Raw genomic sequence first — 21,546 nt, 5'->3', positions numbered from 1 at the left:
ATCTAGAGTCTAGATTTCCAGTGGATGAATGGCCATTTGAAATTGTCTCAGTTAGTGGGTCAAGAGTTTTATGACGGTTTCTTCCAAAAAATATTGTTAATTTGAAGTATCAGAGTATCACCAAAGGTTGGAATATTATTTTTTCGAGGGTCCAAGCTAGTCACAGCATTTGTTTATTGATTTCAGCTCATCCTATAAGAACAGCCCAAATTCTCAACTTGCGTCATAAGGATCATTCCAAAAAAGGGACTCATGATCATACCTGTAATGAAGAGGTCTGTGGCCTGGTAGAAATGAGAGACAGATTGGTGGCTTAAAGAGATATATTTGAGCTACCACAAAACCTCACCTTTTAGTAGCTTAACCAAGCTCAAGGTTTAACCCTCCCAGAAGGCATTGGCATTTGCAGGAGAGAGCATAATACAATTCGAAAGTCAAGGTACAAATACTCGGATTTTCTTTCTCTCCAAAAACAGATCATATGCAAGTGTTTGTGGGATCAAGATGAAATAGTAATATTCCAACTGAAATCTAAGACCCTTGTTAAAATCAGGCTTTTTGAGCAAAACCTCATTTGCACCTGAACAGAATTGCACGTCAGTTTCATGTGAACCCAATGTGGGTGTTTGCCTTCTCAATTTTTACCAGGTAAATCCTGGAGCAAATCAGAAGGCAGCAGATTTGCGCCAAAATGCCAGTTGTGCACCCTGAAGTGGGTGAATTCATAGATAATCTGCATTTATTTCCAGATTCAATGGTGTCAAACTCAGATTTGGATGCAGATTGTACATCCTGTTATTGCCGTGACATGCACAAGCGTCAATTAGTACTTGTAATCTCAATAACACCCAATAAGACTCAGGTGAAAGGAAAATGTTCTGTGGAACTATTGAGTGCAGTACTAGGGAGGTAGGACTCTAGGTCAAATTCTAGCAGGAATGTGAACTAGTCAGTGTATGATTATGATGAGATTTGGGGGGACAGCTGTACCTTGTGATCGGCTCATTTGTATGTAACAATATTCTTTTAAGTGGTAGATGGGTGGAGAATACATCCTAAGATTGGGTTTATAGGTGCTCCCTACCCTGATGCTTCTGTGCATGGTAAATGCTGCTTGCAAGGTCCAAAGGACATGCTGTGTCTCTGGCTCGGCTTGGCTATTGCTTCTGTTTGTTATTTTGAGAGAAAACAAATTGTCACATGGGATGTCCAATCAAGTTGTAACATCCATGATTTTCACCTTGGTCAGTTCCTACCTTTAAACCAACGGTCTCCAACCAGTAGCTCGGGAGCTACTCGAAGCTCACCAGCACCCTCAAAGTAGCTCTCAGAGGTGAAGCTAAACCAAGTTGATCTCAGGGATTCTTTGTCTATTAAAGAAGGCAGCACTTCTCATTTCATTACCCATAAGAATTACAGGCAGACAAACCAATGGCGGGGCCTCTTGATAACACTCAAACACACACTGTTTTGGCCTATCAATAAATCAATCAGGGATTCATAGCGCGCACTACTCACCCGTGAGGGTCTCAAGGTGCAGGGGGTGGTGGGGCATTTGGGCAGCTCTGGTCATTCAAAAAGCCAGGTCTTTAGGCTCTTCCTGAATGCTTGAAGCGTGGGGCTTCATCTGATGCTGAGGGGGTGTTTGTTCCAGGTCTTGGCCGCAATGTAGGAAAAGGATCTGCGTTCTGTTAATTCAAGGGATTTCGGCCAAGGTCTAGGCAGCAGAGCGGAGGTTTCTCTTGGGGTCGTAGAAGGATATTCTTTTGTTGAGGTATTGGGGTCCGGTGTTGTGGAGGCCTTTGTAGGTGTGTGTGAGCAGCTTGAAGGTCACTCTTTTGTCGAAGGTGAGCCAGTGGAGGTCTCGTAGGTGCTGGGTGACATGGTCTTGTCATGGGATGCTGAGGACGAGTCTGGCTGCGGCGGTCTGGTGTTTGTGGAGCAGAGATTTGTTGATTTCGGTGTAGAGGGCATTCCTGTAGTCCAGCCTGCTGGTGATGAGTGCATGGGTGACTGTCTTCCTGGATTTGGGGGGATCCATTTGAAGGTCTTGCGCAGTATGCGTAGGGAGTTGAAGCATGTGGAGGCTGTGGTGTTGGCCTATGGGTCTGCCACATGAACCATCTTTATCCACTTTAAATCTACCTAAGAACGAGATTAGACATGTTATATGCCCTGCTCTATCTGTCGCACTGTGTATGACATCAAAGAATAGTGGCAGCAGGAACCAGTGTTGACCCACCAAAGTGTGTGACTGCAAGAACTAGAGTGAAAATGTGTTAGTTGGGATCATGATCAAACAAAGAGCTGAGGGAAGAGAGTATGCATCCAGGGCAGAGAAAATTAGAGGCATCACATTCATTTTTCTGTGGGTGTGTGACATTGTGTCCTTCCCTAATAAACAGTGTTGATTCCTTAAAGCTACTCGTAGTGTCACGGTCTGCCAAATATGGATGCTGGTCCCCATCATAGGAGTATTATCTCTGACGCAATTGTGCCTGCTCATGGTATAATTGTGCCATAGCCATAATATTTTCATCCTTGATCAGTTTGGGCATACAAGTCTAGATATTGCATAGTTGCTGCCCTCACTGACATAGTAAGAGGATGACTGGCCTGCTTTTAGCCATTCCTAACAGAGGGGTAACCGCTTCTCTCAAAATAATATCATAACTGATATATGTTGGGCATCCAGCTGTGTCACACTGGTAGCCCTGGTTTAATGGTGGGCATTATTAGCATAACAGAGGCATTCTTAGTGTTATGGTGAGCCTATGATTCCATTACCTGGGTATTTGCAGCAGAATTTGTCAATGAGAGGCATTTGTACATGGCGGTACTCAATGAATACGAAAAGCTGATGTTTAGGGACTGTGTATTTTCTAACAATGAAAACGGATTTTATTTTTAAAGGAAAAAATTGTGCTTTTTCAGAAAAGGTTTTTTTCTTCAGGAAAATTAAGTTTATTGCTCAAAGTGGAAAGTGGTTTTGATAGAAAAATATGTGAATTTTCAAAAACGAATATGCTAATGAAAACAAAATATTGCAATACGAAAACACATTTAAAGTTGTTAGCTGAATGATAATTCAGTTTGAGTTGGGGAGACTTTCTACTGTGGTAATACCCTTTGTGGCACACAGTATGTGATAATTTGAATTTTACTTGATTACAAGCATTTAATATTGATTCACGCTTCCTAGCATTCTTCAGATAACTTCACCTGGAATGCTTGGGTGGTTACTACTGATAATCGTGCTTGAGGTCCTCATAGTGTAATGTTATTAAATATCAGCAGCATTTTACAGTGATAAAATATGCTAGTAGCTCGGCAGGACTTTCCTTGAGCAAAATTAGCTCTCACTACAGAAAAGTTTGGAGACCTGCTTTAAACTCAGAAACAGGATTTGAGATTTCCTGATCTGGAATCAAGGTAGTCTTTATTCCATGATGTATGTACTCATATGGACTTTATCAATTAAATAAAATGAGAACTTCTTCCAAGTGTAGACAGCGTATATGGAGCATTTGTCATATAGAAATAAGGTAGAGAAAAAGCAAGTCTCCTTTTTATTAAATCTAAGAGAGGTCTGCACAAAATGAATGTCTTCTAAAAAGAAAGCATAACTGTTTATATCCAAGAGAGGCTAAGCTAAAACCAGATCTAAAAATTATTTGACCTAATAAAGAATCATGCATCCGCACAAACACTTTTTACAAGCTGGATAAAAGATGCAAAGACTGTGCAGACTTCTTTAAAAATAAAACTGCACCAATTGCACAGGGACTTACTAACCTCAGCCGTTAAGCCCAGCATTTAAAACTACCTCCTACTCTACCACGAAAGAGGATATCTCAAATGCAATTACCTGAATTATCCAATCCCCCATCTGCCAAAGAAAAATATTCTTGGCTGTGGTCATAACAACTTGGGAGATGGTGTACCACCTATCTAGGTCAAAATGGCCACTTAAATAAAAATTACATAACAACAAGCAGAAGATATGGAAATGTGTGCCAGGGGACTGCTTAAATAAGATGCTTTGTATGTGTAAATGTATGTGCTGTTTCGAAATGGAATCAAACGTGGACAGAAGGAAATGAGTGTGTACACAGCTCCAACAAGCCGGAGGGAAGAGAGGGGAGGGGGGAGGAGAAATGCGACACGGCGGGAAGGGGAGGGGGCGGAGCGGGTCAAATCAACAAACAAGCCGGAGGGAAGAGAGGGGAGGGGGGAGGAGAAATGCGACACGGCGGGAAGGGGAGGGGGCGGAACAGGGGAGGGGGCGGAACGGGGGAGGGGGCGGAGAGGGGACATGCACGCGCCCGTGACTTTTAAGGTCAATGCGCATGCGCATAAGCTTAATGCGCATGCGCATTGACCTTAAAAGTCACGGGCACTGCAAGGAATCGCCACGATTCCTTGCAGTGCAGATAAAGTGTGGATAACTCGCAATACTCTCGCCTTGCTCGATGCGCATGCGCATCGACAGGCGAGACCTAAAAATCTCTCAAAAAGCACTATGCCTCAACTGGCAGGTGTGACAGGTGAGGCATAAACTGTTCCCTTAAATATGACTATCATGTCAAATCTCTCACAGAGACATCCCCCGAGCGGAAACGTCACATACAATGCAAACCATCTACAGCAAAACAGAATCTTAAAATAGTTGTCCCATACCTACATAAATCAAACCATTGACTACAGAAACCTGCTTTCTTGAAAAATTAATCGCACGGTTTTTTATATGCAGTTTCACGCTTCACCATAGACATCTGCAAATTGAACCATATAACTCTTCTCTGCTCTCCTATTTACGTTGGCTTCCCTAAGATGCACATTGGAAACTGCTTGCCCGGCCTACAAATCTGATTATTCAAGTATATCCAATTACTTAACAAAGAATCCAACTACCTATGGGGGTATAAGAAAAACCTAAGATAATGTACATGAAGCTCTCTTCATGTCTAATCCCTTCCTCAGGATCTATTTGATTCCCAACAAGAGGCTAGCTCTACATAAAAACCTCAAAATAATTGCAAATTAGTACAACATTAGGGTGTTACTTTTTACTCTTCGAGCTGCTGGCATCAGAGCTCCCAAGAGCTTGTGTGAAATAGCCCTGGTATGCAGCTAGTTATGGGCTCATGTTGATGTTCAAGGAGAAAAGCAAAACACATCACCCTTCACTTTCTACCAGTCTTCAAGCCCTGCCACTTTGATGTCAAATATCTTTCATATCATATTATTCATTATGCACTTGAAAGGAGAAAGTGGAATATTATTAATAACAGATAATTTAGGAATTGGGCTGCAGGACTATCCCTCGGTTTTAGCAGATTGAACACTGATTTTACTGCCTCGAGCCTCAAGCAGCAGCAGTTAGATATCTTGATGACCAAGTCAGAAAAAGTTATTAGAATAGATCCCGGAATCTTTCCACTTAAGCAATGAAGGAAAGTTCCATTGGTGGCCAAAAACATTCTGTCACAACATCAGCATTAGCTACCTCTAATTTAGGGGATATTATAAAGTTAAATCGTTTTTTTATTACAAATATTTTGTTCCATTATATACAGTTGACATTCTCTGAAAATACAATGAGACTTCAAATGCATTTTATTTTTGTAAAACAACATTTATTTGGTTTACAAAAACGTCAGCTTATATTTCATGTGAAAATGCACACATTTAGTTTTGAATTATTGCCCACTTGGTCGCCATTCTTCCCTCTGTCCCTTTCACCCTTTTCTAAATTATGCCATGGTTTGCCACCTTTGTTTGATGTTAGCTATGCTATGTTGTAGCTTGCTTCCTGCATATGTTAGTCATGTATTCAGCTATCCTGCAAGTTTTCTACAGTGCAGACAAGATCCAAGGGTAACTGAGGGCTATCCCCATATCTGCAAGGGGTGTGGGGATATCTGCAAGTGGGTGTGGGGTGTTGCCCCAAAAAAGTGGGTAAAGATATGGCAGCAATGGCAAATGTCCAGGGGACTGTAGCGGGCCAACCACTGACCTGGGATAGAAGGAAGGAGAGCACAGCGAGCTCAGTGGCGGCTGAGAAAACAAACTGGTGCTGGCAGGGGGGAAAGGATATGGCGGACCCCCAAGAAACCAGTGGATGCAACCAACATACCACAATGTGTTGCTATTGTGTACTTTCTGTGATATTTAACTGTTAGACAACTAGTAAAATCTTTACTAGTATTAAAAACAACAAAATCCGTAGTACAAAAAGGGCACACGGTCATTGGTTGCCCAGGGTGTATCTTTAAGCAGGTGTGCCAGGTGCAAACAGGGACAGTGCACCCTATTAAAAGGAATGCACTGATCCCAGGGCCTCTACGAACGTGCGCTGCTCTGGGGGCAGCATTTTCAGTAAAATGCGGAGCGGAGCAGCTGTCAGGCGTTAACCCACTTGTACGTTAACGAGGGGTTATAGATCCCCCTGCGGTTCAGTGCAGTGAGTGACTGCACCGCCCTGCAGTGGGATGTCTGGGGGGGTCCATGGAACCTTTTTCCCCCTCAGTGGGCTGCTCTCAGGGGGGGTCTGATAGTGCAATGCCTTTTCTGGCACTCTTTCGGTGCTCCTCCTAAGGGCATGTTTGCTTTGCATCCACATCTGTAATACGGAACGGACTCAGAAGCAAAGTGATTTCCTCATTTGCACAGTGGCACCCCCACCACCCCCATGCAAATGACGCAATGCCTTCTGAACATAATTTGGTGCTTATTGTGCACCAGTGCTATCAGAATTACAGAAGAGGCCCTACAAGCATTTGCGAACCCTTGTGTAAGACCTAGTGCCCAAGGGGCATAACAAGTGGGCACACACGCTCATTGTGCCCCGAGGCACTATATGTCTATATGTGTCTATTACCCATATGCCTCTGTTGTCCCATTTGCCAGCCATATCAGGATATGCTCAAAGCCATCCCACTCTCCCTATTCAAGTAAAGATATCCCTGAGGGTGACCCTCTTCCTCCTCCGATCTGCTCTGCAAGCGGAGATCCAGATACCCACAAGTAGTACCATGTTGTTGTTACAAACCAAAAAGGCAGATCCTAACTCTTGTGATATCAAAGACCAATATTACCTTTCTGAGACCTAGGGCTGAATAAGGTCGGTCTAGGGATTCCAGTGCTGCCAATTACAGCAGTTACTGGCTGCATTGGGATCACAAGTGATGCAGGAACACCATAAGAGTATTGCGTTTTTCGCATTATACCTGTATGGTTGAAGAACTCAAAACAGGGAAAATGCCCAGGTGGAATACCGCGCATGAATGAGGACTAACACTCGGTTCTTAAAGACGATATCTGAATGTTATTCCTCCTCACCAAGGAAAGGCTTGTGATTGTCTGGTATTTCCATAATCAGAAGTACAAATACACTGGGTACCGTATTCTTCACTACTTATAAATGGTCCTTTCAAGTCTAGACAATGTGAAAATAAAACCTTGACCTAGCCAGCCCTCATGCACACTTTTCACTCAATCCTTTATAGAAGCACCTGCTGGTCAACTTTATAGAAGACAGTTCAACTATACGAAGTGAGGAGTACTGGCCACCTCTATCTCAAGAAAGAAATCCAGCAAGAGAACAGAAGTCAGTTCCTTTTTTAATTAGGACCTGAAATGCCCATTAAAAGTACACAATGTAGTGATCCAGGCTCTCAGTAACAAGCAGGTTTCAACGTCCTTCTACATCCAACTTTGGGTAACTACTGGCAATGGCATGGGGCACAACGTACACAGGGAGTTATATAGACTTAGTTAATTGGTTCTAAATATACAGAGATCTGGGCCTAAATCCATCGTTTTTTTGCACTCCACACCACCCCAGTTCAGACATGGCCATATGCAAATCAGTCTGACCCTGTGCCTCATGGTGGAGAAGTGTGGCTCAGGGGTTAGAGGCGGCAGACCTGGAGCTTGAGTTCGGCCCTGGACCAGGGTTCAATTCCCCGCCTCGGCGGGTCTTGGGCTCAATAATTCCATGGACTCGATAATTCTCGCTCCGGTGCCTACTCGACTCACGGGTTCACACTCTGCGACTCTGGGCAATAGCTTGCTTAATCTCCACATCGGCCCCTCGCGGTGGGATGCCTGGCTTTCACCTTGTGGATACCCTGCCAGGGTTATCTCACAGGGGAATACCAGGACGGGTTCCCTAAGCAAGCGCGGAGATGCCCCAGGGTAAGTCATGCGCTATATAGGCTTCATACATTTACACATTTACATTTACATTCATGGGAACAGTCCAGCCCGAACTGCCAAGCCATGCCTTCCCTGGACCGGAAACAAGCTTCCGAGGACCGGTTTCTGGCATATCAGCCTTCTTCAGCCCGGCTTGCTTGAAACCAGTGGTGTGGAGAGCATGGGACTCACGTCTGAGCATACCCATCCCACTCGGGGTGACAAATGCAAAAACCACAGTTGATGGACAGAATGCAGAACAATGTCATACATTCACCCCAGTACAGAGATCTGGGCCTAAATCCATCGGTTTTTTTGCACTCCACACCACCCCAGAATGCACAACCCACTCCCCACCCGCAGCATTGCGCAGGATGATGCTTGTTGCCGTCTGGTGTATTCACAGTCAAAAGTGCAACCCTAACAGGAAGTAACTATTCAGTGAAGGAGGGCGGAGGTTGAGATGGCATCCCCAGTATGAAGAAGCAAACCAGGGGATTTGTCCTGTCAGTCTGGAGGCTGCAGGAGCTGGGAGGGTCTGTATTAAAGGCAGGGCCACCCTGGCCCTAGTGGGCATTAGGCATTTCCCAGGGAGGCTGGAAGGGTGGGGCCGGTTTTGAAGTAATGGGGGTCAGTATTGTTACTGGGGGCCTGTTTTGCAGCAGTGCTGTAATATCGGCCCCCAGTAACAAAAACAGCAGTGTGTTGTATATTTATACTTTCTTCAATATGGCTACTTGGTGTCTGTAGTCCTTTCTTAGTGTTTCTATCTTTTCAACCTCCCATAGTACCTAAGAGTGTTCTATCGGGTATGTGAGGATTCCAGCCTTGGCAGTTGATGGTCTGGTCAGCTGTGAGGTTTACTGCTCTGCTGTACTCACAACACGGTCGTCCTGGGGGCTGGTTTAGTTAAGCAGCAGTGGTTCACAATTGCAACCTTTCTCACCCCCTGCTGTACCTCCTCCCTTTTCCCCCTGGGGCCAGCCCGATAAAATTGCCAGGTCTTATTTGTGTTCTCAGTTCAGTCCTGATTAATGGTTAACAAAGCTCTCCTTGAAAACTGTTTCTTTAGCTCCACCTGTTGAAGACTCACCTCATCCATCATCGGTGAGAAACATGTTATGGAAAGCTTCTGACCTCTCACACTTGGAGTATTAAAATGAGTCAGGCTTTTTATCTCTGGTCTTGACACAAATGATGTTACCAACAATCTTCTCTTATGCCCATTTGCAGAGCCGCTTAAAGCCACCATCAGTCCGCGGAAAGTGAAGAGCAGTGTTGGGAGCCAGGTGTCCCTGTTCTGCAGTGTGACTGGCGCTGAGGACCATGAGATTTCCTGGTATAGGAATGGAGAGATTATCACCCCTGGCAATAATGTGAGGATCATCGGGATAGACCATGACAACCTTATCATGGACGGCATGGTAAAGAGCGACAGTGGTGCCTACCAGTGCTTTGCCCGCAAGGACAAGATGTCAGCCCAAGACTATGTCCAGGTGATACTGGAAGGTGAGTGTCATTTAAACAGTGCTGTATATATCCATACCGTGCAATTCATCCCAACCGAACAAACTATCCCATATTATCTAGACAATATCCAAGGTGTTTATATCTTAGATCATCAAGGTACCCAACAGAGTACAAAAACAAGAAGCCTAATGCACTCTGACCAAGGTTTTACACCATCCTTATTCCAGCTGCTCACACATACCATGTCCTCTGCCTTTAGAAATCATGACCAGTTAAATCTGTAATCTCATCATCGGGATAAGGAAATTACACATCATTTGAGTTTTTTCCCTCTGAGTCTCATGCCAAGCATAAGAATGCAAAAGTGTGATTTTGGGGGAAAATATTTCCTAGCACTATTATCCCTTCTTTTGGATTTCTTTAAAAAACCTTATGCAAGAGCATATTTATCTGCTATCTGACACTAGTCTAGCCTTTGTGGAACAAATAGTGCGTGCCTTCATCAATGAGACTTTTTTCAGATGGCTCAATTCACATTATGCACTTATAAGTATGGTTATAACACCCAACTGATATGAGGGATGACCAGAGAAGATGAGAAGGAGGCGAGTATGAACGAGGGTCAATGTACCCATCTTTCAAACTGCTTGTGACTATGACTTGGTGTATACTACAAACATAGTATTTAACCTCATCGCTGCTAGACATATTCCCCTCCGGTGCTGAAGGATAATGATAATGAGTGTGGTCATGACGGAACGGTTCCGTCATCAGCACAGCTCCACTGTGCCTCATGACGGAACCGTTCCGTCATGAGCATCGAAGGGGTTAATGATTTTTTATTACAAGATCATGGCATACAGCTAAACCTACTAGGCCTTCCGAAGATTGCAAGAATTATTACAGTGCAAATCTTCGACTCCAATGCTTTGTCAAAGAGGGTAGCCAACATCAAAAACTTCTCCATAAATGTAATTTGAGAGATTATATGTAGCCAAAATATCTGATTTCAGGTTTTGACCTGGTGCAAAAACAATTCAGCCTTAATGGCGAATTGGCTTAATATATGTGTTATTAGTAAAAAAATCAGGCCAACTGCCTTTGACGTAACTTTTCCCAATAAAAACATCACACCTACGGCATCTGAAATACCTCTTCATAGTGAACCATTCAGGCCTATTGCTGTTATTGTTGGTTTGCCATCATAACAACCTGTAGGCTTTAAAAAAAGAGTAATAGCAATCCACCCTAAAACACCTGTTGACTTTGATATATGTTTTTAACAATCAATATCACTGACCGACTGCTTTTATCGTAACTTTTCATAAAGAACAATCATGTCTATAACCTTTATCACCGGATTATTCATATCCCAGCTCAGTCCCACTGTGTTGGGCGGTTGTCCACAAGCTGCAGATGGTCCAGCATGCAGCAGCCAGATTGGTGTTGAGATGGCATAGGAGGACATCGGCCACAGCAGCAATGGAGACCCTCCACTGGCTACCGATCCACAAGGGGGTGCTGTTTAAAGTCCTACTGATCACGTTTAGGGCCTATCACTAACGAGGGCCCAGTTACCTTCAGAGGATGTTTAAACGATATCTACCCTCGCGTAATCTGAGATCCTCAAAGGCTAATCTGCTTACCATCCCCACTTTCAGGCTAAAAACTAGGAGAGGATAGGCACTGGCGGTCCTGGATTCAAAGGCTTGGAACAAACTACCCTTGCACCTTCACCAAATCACCTCCGAATCAGTATTTAGGAAGTCACTAAAAATGTGGGTCTTTAGCCTACCTGACGCACTATGCAAAAGTCTAATCTGAAATGTTAGGTCTTCCCAGATGAGTAGCTGAACCTTCTGCTGGCTTTCTCGCAGCGCCAAGATGCTCCATGGAGTGATAGCCGCGCTTTACAAGAACCATATTACATTACATTACATTGGGCATACCCTTTCCCACAAGGCAACCATCAGGTGTACCATAATAATATTACATATATGTAAAACAATATAAAATCCCTCCTAATAGGACCTGATGAGGAATACCGTAGTGCAAATCTTCTATCCACATGGCTTGATTGGGTGGGTCAACAACACCAAAACACTTACCTACTATTGTAATATGTGAAATTCAATGTAACAAAATACCTGCCTGCGGGTTTAGCATAGTGTAATAGCAATCCACCTTTAAAACCCTGTTGCCTTTTACTCATGGTTTGTACAATAAGTAAGTCAGGCCTACTTGCTTTGTCATAATATTTTCATTATAAATAGATCACACGTAGGAAATCTGACATAGCTTTTCCACAGGGACCCAATAAGGCTTATAGCCTTTAACATTGGCTTGACACTATAATCAACAGAAGCCTACTGAAGTACATATAAACTAGTAAACATCATGCATCCAGTTATTAAATTAAAAAATAATTATACAATTACAGCTGGCCAAACAATATATAGCCCCTCTCAATAGGGCCAATCCTGAATCATCACAGATGAAATCAAATCTACTACTACCAAGAGTGCTTTAACATAGGCTTTACCAAATGCTTTTCCCATTAAGTAAGTCAGGTCTATTGCCTTTGTTATAGCTTTTGATAATAACCAGACCGGTGTCCTATATCTATTGTTGTTCGCTTGTCAGCATAAGCAACTCATGTCTACTGTACTGAGTCATAAAATTACAAATGTATACAAAATTACAGCTGAAAAATCAAAACGCTCTCTCTCTTAAAAAGGCCTAAAAAGTATTCTCACAGTGCAAATCTCCTGTCCCCACGGTTTGTCAGAGAGGGTACCAAAAGCACTGCCTATCATGGTAATCTGTGAGATTCCAGGAAACAAAACACACATATTTAGGCTGTAATACAGAGTGAAAACAATCTACTCTTAAATGTCTATTGACTGAAACATATGCTTTTCACAATAAGCAGTTCAGACCTACTGGTTTTGTGATAACATTTCTTAACCATTGAAAAGTAGCCTAACTCTTCCCAAAGAAGTTGTAAGTCCTATAGCCTCTACCATTATCTTGGCAACATAATCAACACAGGCCTATATAAGTGCATATAAACTGGCAACCATCATACACACAGTAATACAATTACAAATATGTTGAAAAATACAGTTTAGAAAATAACATAGATCTGCTCTCAATAGGGCCGAACGAGAATCATCACAGTTAACACTCCCGGGGTTAGTTAAAGTGGGTGGCCTACACCAAAATCCTTGCCTACTACAGTAATCTACGAGATTATATGTAGCATACTATATGTGTGTTTCCCCTGTAACACAAAGTGTGTTAAAAAACTAGGTCTAATGCCTTTGTCATAACATTTCAAAAGAAGCAGATCAGGCCTGTGGCATCAGAAGCAACTTTTCCCAGTGCGTACATTAGACCTATAGTTTGTTACCATAACCAACCCGGGCCAACTATTTTGAGTGCAAACTTTCCTAAAAGGGAACCATTGTTCAAACAGTCATAAAATTACAAAGGAATACAAAATTACTGTTGGCTAAGAAATATGCTAACTTTTCTAGGATGGCCTAATAAGTTTCTCACAGCTCAACCATTCTTTAGCCACAGTTTGTCACAAAGGGTATCCAACACCAAAACCATTGCTTACTAGAGTACTCTGATATTCCATGCATCAAACTCCTTCTCTGTTTCATACAGAGAAATAACAATCCACCCCTAAATGGATTGATGTTAACACATGCTATACAAATAATTGGTAAACATCGTTTACAACGATGTTTTCACAACGCGGTACCTTTACACCGCGGCTGTGACAACGCAAGTCGTTACCACGACTTGCGCTGGAGGGCGCTCAAGGTCTAAAAATAGTTAATTTACTATCCTAACACCTTCCCTAGGGTCCACGGGGACTGGTGTTAGAATAGTAAATTAAACTATTCGAAATCCGCGCCCCCCAACGCAAGTCGTGGTAACGACTTGCGTTGTCACGGCCGCGTTGTAAAGGTATGCGTTGTGACGGTACGCGTTGTACCGTCATATATCCCAAATAATTACATTGTGCCTACTGCCTGTAACATAACATTTCATAATAAACAGATGGTGCTTGTTACCATGAGCATTGACTAGCCACCATAACCACCTCAGTGCTTTTGTACTAAGTAGATGCTTTGCCACAAACCACAAAGTGTAATATAAGCACACCTTCCCGATGAAGCACACACCTTTGGCTTAATCAAATCCTGTACTCTGAAAACCATGTGGGTGGAGCCTGGGTCCCTTTCTCAGTAGTACCCTGAAAGCTCTTTTTAGTTGATCACATAAGATTTGGTGACATCTGAGCTGTCAATTAAAATGCAATGACCTGGTCCAATTAAGACTCTATTCTTAATTCCTTTCCCTGATGTACAATATTATGAAAAAAGCTATCTTCTTTTCAAATAACTCCCCTATCTCAAATGTTCATGGGGTAAAGAGTACATCAAGATCATGCCAAATTTAAAATAAGCCACAGTTCCTTGTAATGTAATTTGGGAGATTATATGTAGCAAAATATCTGATTTCAGGTTTTGACCTGGTGCAAAAACAATTCAGCCTTAATGGCGAATTGGCTTAATATATGTATTATTAGTAAAAAAAATTAGGCCTACTGCCTTTGACGTCATAACCTCTAGACACCACAGTCATAACCTCTAGACACCACACTACAAAGTATATTTAGTGAAAAAATGTGTGCAAGCGAGATGACCCCTCACGGGCGAACCACCAACGGGGAACCTGGTAGGTCCTCACCAGAGTTGCCCTGTTCTCATCATCGGCAGTCATCAAGCTTTAAATGAAATGTGTCCAAACAAACATAAATGTGTATATTCAAATAAAGTGCAGTGGAACAAACGTGTGTAAAACATACAATACAAACAGTGTAACACACAAACAAAAAGAATCCCGCGGGATGAGTTAACGCGGTTTCTTGCTTCTGATAGTGAATACAACAGGAGACTTGAGATAACCCATGGGAGGGGTGGTCGCGACGTTTTACTTGATACCCCAGGGCCGGTAGGAGTTACATGGGCCGCTTGGGGTCGTGAAGAAAAAAGTGTGTCCAGTCTGTATGCAGTGGCTAAAATAAATAATTAGTGCCCTGAAGAAATTGCCATTAATGTACACAGCAATGAAACATGTTGGCGAGTGGTGTGTGGCTTTATAGGTAATAGCCCCGCCCAGCTTTTTAATTAGATAATGCTGCACGAAAGAACAGAATAAAGGTTGTATGGACGTGCAGGTTATCTTATGTATATTTGTTGTTTGTTTTATTTGTATATACACATTTATGTTTGTTTGGACACATTTCATTTAAAGCTTGATGACTGCCGATGATGAGAACAGGGCAACTCTGGTGAGTACCTACCAGGTTTCCCGTTGGTAGTTCGCCCTTGAGGGGTCATCTCGCTTGCACAAATTTTTTCACTAAATACACTTTGTAGTGTGGTGTCTAGAGGTTATGACTGTCTGACAAGGAACTGTGGCTTATTTTAAATTTGGCATGATCTTGATGTACTCTTTACCGCATGAACATTTGAGATAGGGGAGTTAGCATTTTTCATAATATTGTACATCAAGGAAAGGAATTAAGAATAGTGCCTTAATTGGACCAGATCATTGCATTTTGAATGACTTTGTGAGTGGAGGGCGACCTGGGTTCCTTTTTCCCTCTATGCTCCTTTTTGTGTTGATCTGTGCTGTCAAGCCAGACCTAAAATGTGGCAGTTTTTGTAGATGATAGACTTAATAAATGGGTCCATAATTCCTGCAAAATGAGATCTTTCCACTTGTTATTTGAGTGCAAGAGAGAGGAGTTCAAGGCATTGTCCAATGTACAAAAGACTATGTATCAGCAAATGCCTAATTTTTTTCAGCAAGGTTCTTTTGACATGACTTAAGAGAACATAGAATTAGTGGAGGTTTTGGTAAGGTAACAAGTACTGTTAGAATGGGTGACAGAGCCTTCGTAATTGCGCTGCCAGGCTCTGGACATCAATTCTTCTATTTTTGTGTAGGTTATTTTTATTGATGCTCTTTAGAAAGTCACAGAAAACTTTGGCATTCCCTACTCTGTAAACCTCAGGGTCCTGCACCATGACAATTAGGTTGAAGAGTGCTTTATATACGTTAACTATCACAATATAACACAATACACGCTACTCAGCCAAATATGCTTTTGTAAATACTTTATAAAAAATACCAGTATGGGGCTACATGGCCAAGATGGCGACCAACGTAGGAGCGTTTCAGTGTGGTTCCTCTGCCCTACACTGTCTGATACCAGTCCTGCCATATGCACTGAGCTCTCTGGGACCCTGGTCATTCCCTGTTTGCGAAGGGGGATCAGGGGATGAGCCATGATGCCCAAGCAACCTGAGGAGACAGAGCAGAAGCCAGCGTGTCCTCCAACCGAGGTGAGAGAGGAGTCTGTGTTTCGGCTGCATACCAGATTGCGCAAACAAAGAGGGGGCTCCAGTTGCTGCCTGCCTTTCCCTATTCTTCCCACAGCCCAGTGACTCGAGAAAGTATTGTAGCTCATAAAACCAAATGTGACCCCACAGGGAAAGAACTGCTTGCTAAAGCAGTCTTCAAAAAGTTGGATCCTCCAGGGGATGTGACTGCCTTGTGCCCCCCAACACTGTGCGCAGATGATGTCAACAAGTCGCATTATACAGGGAAAAAAATCACGAAATCCAGAGGATAAGGACGTATGAGCTCCTACGCCCGTGCGTTTATGGCTACTCTCTTTGACAAGCTCAGAGAGGACATTACTTCGCCCAAAGAAGAGGTAGCCTCAGAAATCAAAGACGTCAAGGGGGATGTGGCGGACCTCGGCCAATGAGTGGCGACCTTAGAAACTGGGGGACATCAGAGAGGAAGAATTTGATGCCCAACGGCGTGAAATTCTGGAATTGTGGGAACAAAGAGAGGAACTACAGATAAACCATGAAAATTTAAAGAACAGATCCTGCTACTATAACATACAGATTAAGGGGGTTCCCCTCCAGACAGCTCTGGGGAACCTTGAGGCCTATGTTGTCACCTTTTCTGCCACATTTTCCCAGCCCTAGCCAACAAAGAGATCATTCTGGACCATACTCACAAAGCCTGCCGCCCCTCAAATTCGCTAGAATGTCCTCAAGATATCCTCGCTTGCATCTACAGCCACCCCATGAATGGAGGTGGTTAAGGATCAAGGAGCAATCACCGTATAAGGGCTTAAGGTTTGGCTTCATCAGTATCTGAACCTCGCCATGCTCCAGCTGCGCCATATCCTCAAAGATGTGACAACCTTCTTACGAGGAATGAAGTATAAATGGGTACACCACTTTAGCTTATTTTCTTTCTCGGACAGAGAAACATGAACCATCAGTACCATGGAGGAGGCCTCTGCAATCCTCAGCCTATACGCTCATTGGGGAAATTTTACAGTTAATCTCCACTACCAGACCCCCCCACTCTCTAATTTCCAGGCAGAAATAACTGATGCAGCACAAGAAAAGGCGCTTCCAAGCCAACCCAAGATGAGCTCCACTCAGTACGCAGAGCTCTCATACAGCACCTTCAGGGATCCGATGCTACCGAAGACCAGTACTTCAATTAGCCCCCATGAGTGTCCTACGGGAGATGGTCCCAGAGGGTGTCCACAAGATGGTAAGCTTGGATTTTGGGACCTGCTTGCTGAATAGCCCGGTAGGCGTGACTGACAACATAAAAATGTTCCCTTCGAAGTTGGCCATGGGAAGCATTATTCACTCTAACTGCCCAGCCGTTGATTCCACAATCTAGTGTATTGAGACTTTCCCATGGAAACCATGGTGGATGTAAACACCCATCACGCTACCTTCTCCCAGTTTGAATGCTCCCTCACTCCAAGGGTCCCATCTTTGGCAGGCCATCACATATCCACACAGGATACACACATGCTGCTCTGAGGCCCCCATGACCGTACTACATGCAGTATGCCCCACCCCCACTTGCAAATGCAAAAATCCTGAGCTTTAATGTTAAAGGTCTGAATGCCCCTGCGAAATGTTTGGCACTTCTCTTTTTCTCGCGAGACTCTAATTGTGATATCATATTCCTCCAAGAGACACACTTCTTTAAGAAAGACTGGAAGAGATTTCAGTCCCTCTGGTTTGATAGACAGCACCTGTCCTCAGGGCCCAGCAAGAAGGAATGGAGTGACAATTTTGCTGCCAGCACCTTCCCTGACCAGGTTACACATACCCAAGCAGAGCTCCCAGGGAGGCTCCTTTCCCTACGACTTTCAATGGACACTTACACCTTTACACTACCCACGTTGTATGTGCCCCATGACCATCAGGAGGCCTTGCTACTTAAACCATGAGGCCTAGTGGCTGCAATCCCAGACCAGGATATGAAGATAGGGGGCAACTTTAATTTAGTTTACAGTAATGCCCAAGATAGGTCAGCAATCAGACAAGAACAGTCAGATGTGGGGCAGCAGTGATTGAGGGACCTAGACCTTACAGATGCGTGGCACCATCAACACTCCTCATCAAAGTGCTACACCTAATTATTTGGCCTCTCATCAGAGCTATGCTGAGATTGACTATTTTCATTTTCCCCCTCGCATTCTGTTAGCCATAGGCAAGATAGACATAGACGTGGCAGCACTGCAGGTAACGCCCACATCATGATCTCCTTTCACGTGCCTTTTTAAGCCACCCTTGACCGACAATCGTGCCTTAACTATGAACTACTAACATATGAATGAATGTGTTAGACGGACCGGGAGGGTCGGCCGAGGTTACGGGGAGAGGTCTCCAGGGAGAGCCGTCTCCAACGACTGTACAGATAAGTAACTTCCCCCCCCACAGACGGACACCACACAAGGTTGAAGGTTAACGAGACTTTATATGCAATTCTTAGGTTACGATGATGAATACAAGGAGGTCTGGACTCAGGGGTCCCCTCGGTTCTAGACTCTGGTTTAGGAAAGGGGTAGCGGGGCAGTCTTAGTTACCAATGAGTACAAAATAGCTCTCAATCCTCGAGCTCGGCGTTCTAGATGATCGGGCCGTGGAGGAGCCAAGCAGGTCCCGAGATGGATGAAGGAAGGACGACGGTCCGCGGCGGAGCCTGCAGGTCCCGGTAGAAGATGACGGTTACAACGGTCCGCGGCCACGCCAGCAGATCCCGACGACGATGAAGGATGAAGGTTACGACGGCTGTGGCAGCGCCAACAGGCAGGACGATGGTGCACAGGACAGAGCTATGGCAGCGCCAGTAGTCCGTCCAGGATGAGTTCCTCTTTACGTCTCTCGACTCCAAGATACAACTGCCTTCCTGCTCTGGAGCTGCCCCAGTTATAGGGCTGGTGTTCTTTGATGTCCGGACCCTCGCACTTGGAGGTCGGGAGGTCCGGGATGAGGGAGTCCAGACACCCAGCAGGGGAGTGGAGCCAGCGCCCGGGGAGGCGATGGGCGAGCGGCACTTGGCGGGGGAGAGCCATCGACACCTCTTTCTCCCATTGACTTGCCAAGTAGCCCGCTCACCTCCTGGGTGGATGGTGGTGCCGGGATGTCTGAGGCCTGGCCAGGCCCAGGGTTGAGGTCGATCGGGGGCCGGGCGGCCTCGTGGTGGAGTGTCCAAGATGGCGCCCAGGATGGCGCGCAGGCCGGCAGTGGATCGGGCCCACGAGGTCGACATGTTCAAGGGTAGGGGTCCCGGAGGGGACGGAGGACGTGTAATGGTGGTGTGTGGTACCTGTGTGACCGGGCTCGGGCCTGGTTGGGCCGGGGGAGAGCGGCCCTTCATGTGGCCTGTCCAACATGCGTCCCCCCCAGCTGAAGGCGGGGAGAGTTACCCATCCTCTTGGGGACTCTCCTCGTCGAGGCGGAAAAACCGGGACAGGCCATCCGCGTTGGCGTGATCTGGCCCAGGCCGGTGTTCGACTGTGAAGTCCATACCTTGCAAGGAGATGGACCAGCGTAGCAACTTTGGGTTCTCCCCCCGCATATGCATCAGCCATTGCAGGGGTCGGTGGTCGGTCTGCACCCGAAAGTGGGTGCCGAAGAGGTAGGGCCGGAGCTTCTTGAGGGCCCATACCACAGCGAAGGCTTCCCTCTCTATGGTGCTCCAGCGTTGCTCCCGTGGTAGGAGTCTCCGGCTGATGAAGGCCACCGGTTGATCAAGGCCTTCGGTGTTCACTTGAGACAGGACTGCCCCAATGCCCTGGTCGGAGGCGTCCGTCTGGACGACGAACTCCCGGCTGTAGTCTGGGGCCTGGAGCACAGGGGCGGAACACATGGCGGCCTTTAATTGTTCAAATGCAGTTTGACACTCTGGGGTCCAGGTGACTTTCTTGGGCTGGTTCTTTGACGTGAGTTCTGTGAGGGGCCCCACTATGGTACCATAGTCTTTTACGAACCTTCGGTAGTAGCCCGTGAGGCCCAGGAAGGCTCGTACCTCGGTTTGGGTGATGGGGGGCTGCCAGGCCTGGATGGCGGCAATTTTCAGCTGTAGCGGGGCCACTAGGCCGCTTCCCACCTGGTGTCCGAGGTAGGTTACAGACCCTTGCCCAATTTGACACTTGCTGGCCTTGATCGTGAGGCCAGCTCGCTGAAGGGCTTGCAGCACTGCTCGGAGGTGGTGGAGGTGCTCGGTCCAATGGTGGCTGTATACAGCGATGTCGTCTAGGTAGGCGGCGCTGAATCCTTCGAGCCCCGCCAGGACTTGATTGACGAGCCGTTGGAATGTTGCTGGGGCATTCTTCATGCCGAAGGGCATGACCGTGAAATGGTAATGGCCATCGGGGGTGGAGAAGGCAGAACGTTCTTGCGCCCGGGGTGTGAGGCCGATCTGCCAATAGCCTGCTGTCAAGTCGAAGATGCTGAGGTAGCGGGCAGCTCCCATTCGGTCGACTAGTTCATCTGCCCGGGGGATGGGGTGCGCGTCTGTTCTGGTGACCGCATTCAAGCCCCGGTAGTCGACGCAGAACCGGAGTTCGGGTGTGGTGTCGGGGGCAGCTGCTTTGGGGACCAGTACGACAGGGCTGGCCCAGGGACTGTCTGAGGGCTCGATGACCCCGATCGTGAGCATCTTGGCTATTTCTTCCTGGATGCAGGCCCGTACCCGGTCTGGCACGCGGTAGGCCCGGTGGCGGATAGGGGGGCTGTCCCCGGTATCCACATCGTGCACACACCAGGAAGTGACACCCGGGGTGAGGGAGAACAGGCTGGCGAACTGTGATAGGAGGGCTTGACACTCCTGGCGTTGTTCTCTGGTGAGGGCCTCTGAGAGCCGGACCCCATCCACGGAGCCGTCTTGCTCTTGAGTCCGGAGGAGGTCAGGGAGAGGCTCGGAGTCTTCTTCAACCCCAGTGTCTGTGGCCATCAGGAGGCTGAGCTCTGTTCGCACAAAGTGGGGCTTTAGTCTGTTAGCGTGGAGGACCCGGAGAGGGTTCCGGGAGGATTCCATGTCGATGAGATAAGTGGCAGGACCCTTGCGCTCTATTACTTTGAAGGGCCCCGTCCATTTGTCTTGCAGGGCGCATGGCTCAGTGGGGGACATCACCCATACCTGTTGGCCAGGTTCGAATTCAATGGATGAGGCATTCTGGTCATACCATTTTTTCATGTCCTCTTGACTGGCCTCTAGGTTGGCCTTCGCTAGTTCTCTGAACCGCCGGGTCTGGTTGCGGAGGGTGAGGAGGTACCGGAAGACATCTGGAGGGTTCTTTAGCGGAGGCATCTCCCAGCCTTCTTTGACGAGACTGAGCGGCCCTCGCACTGGGTGTCCATATAGCAGTTCAAATGGGCTGAAGCCCAGGGATTTCTGGGGGACTTCTCGATATGCGAAGAGGAGGCACGGCAGCAGCACATCCCACTG

General features: G+C 45.9%; 1 protein-coding gene across 1 annotated transcript in view; it reads left to right on the top strand.

Annotated features, from left to right (window-relative positions):
- The window catches only part of DSCAM (DS cell adhesion molecule), a 985,823-nt gene that overhangs the window by 484,894 nt on the left and 479,383 nt on the right, over positions 1 to 21,546 (top strand). The window contains exon 6 of the mRNA XM_086935432.1: positions 9,436 to 9,711. Coding sequence (XP_086791558.1) covers positions 9,436 to 9,711 — 276 coding nt within the window. The remainder of the gene's footprint in view (positions 1 to 9,435; positions 9,712 to 21,546) is intronic.

This window comes from Lissotriton vulgaris, chromosome 8 (genome assembly GCF_964263255.1).
Source record: "Lissotriton vulgaris chromosome 8, aLisVul1.2, whole genome shotgun sequence".
In the NCBI taxonomy this organism is placed as follows: Eukaryota; Metazoa; Chordata; class Amphibia; order Caudata; family Salamandridae; genus Lissotriton; species Lissotriton vulgaris.
The sequence above is the reverse complement of the archived record's forward strand: the minus strand, read 5'-3'. Positions and strand labels throughout refer to the sequence as shown.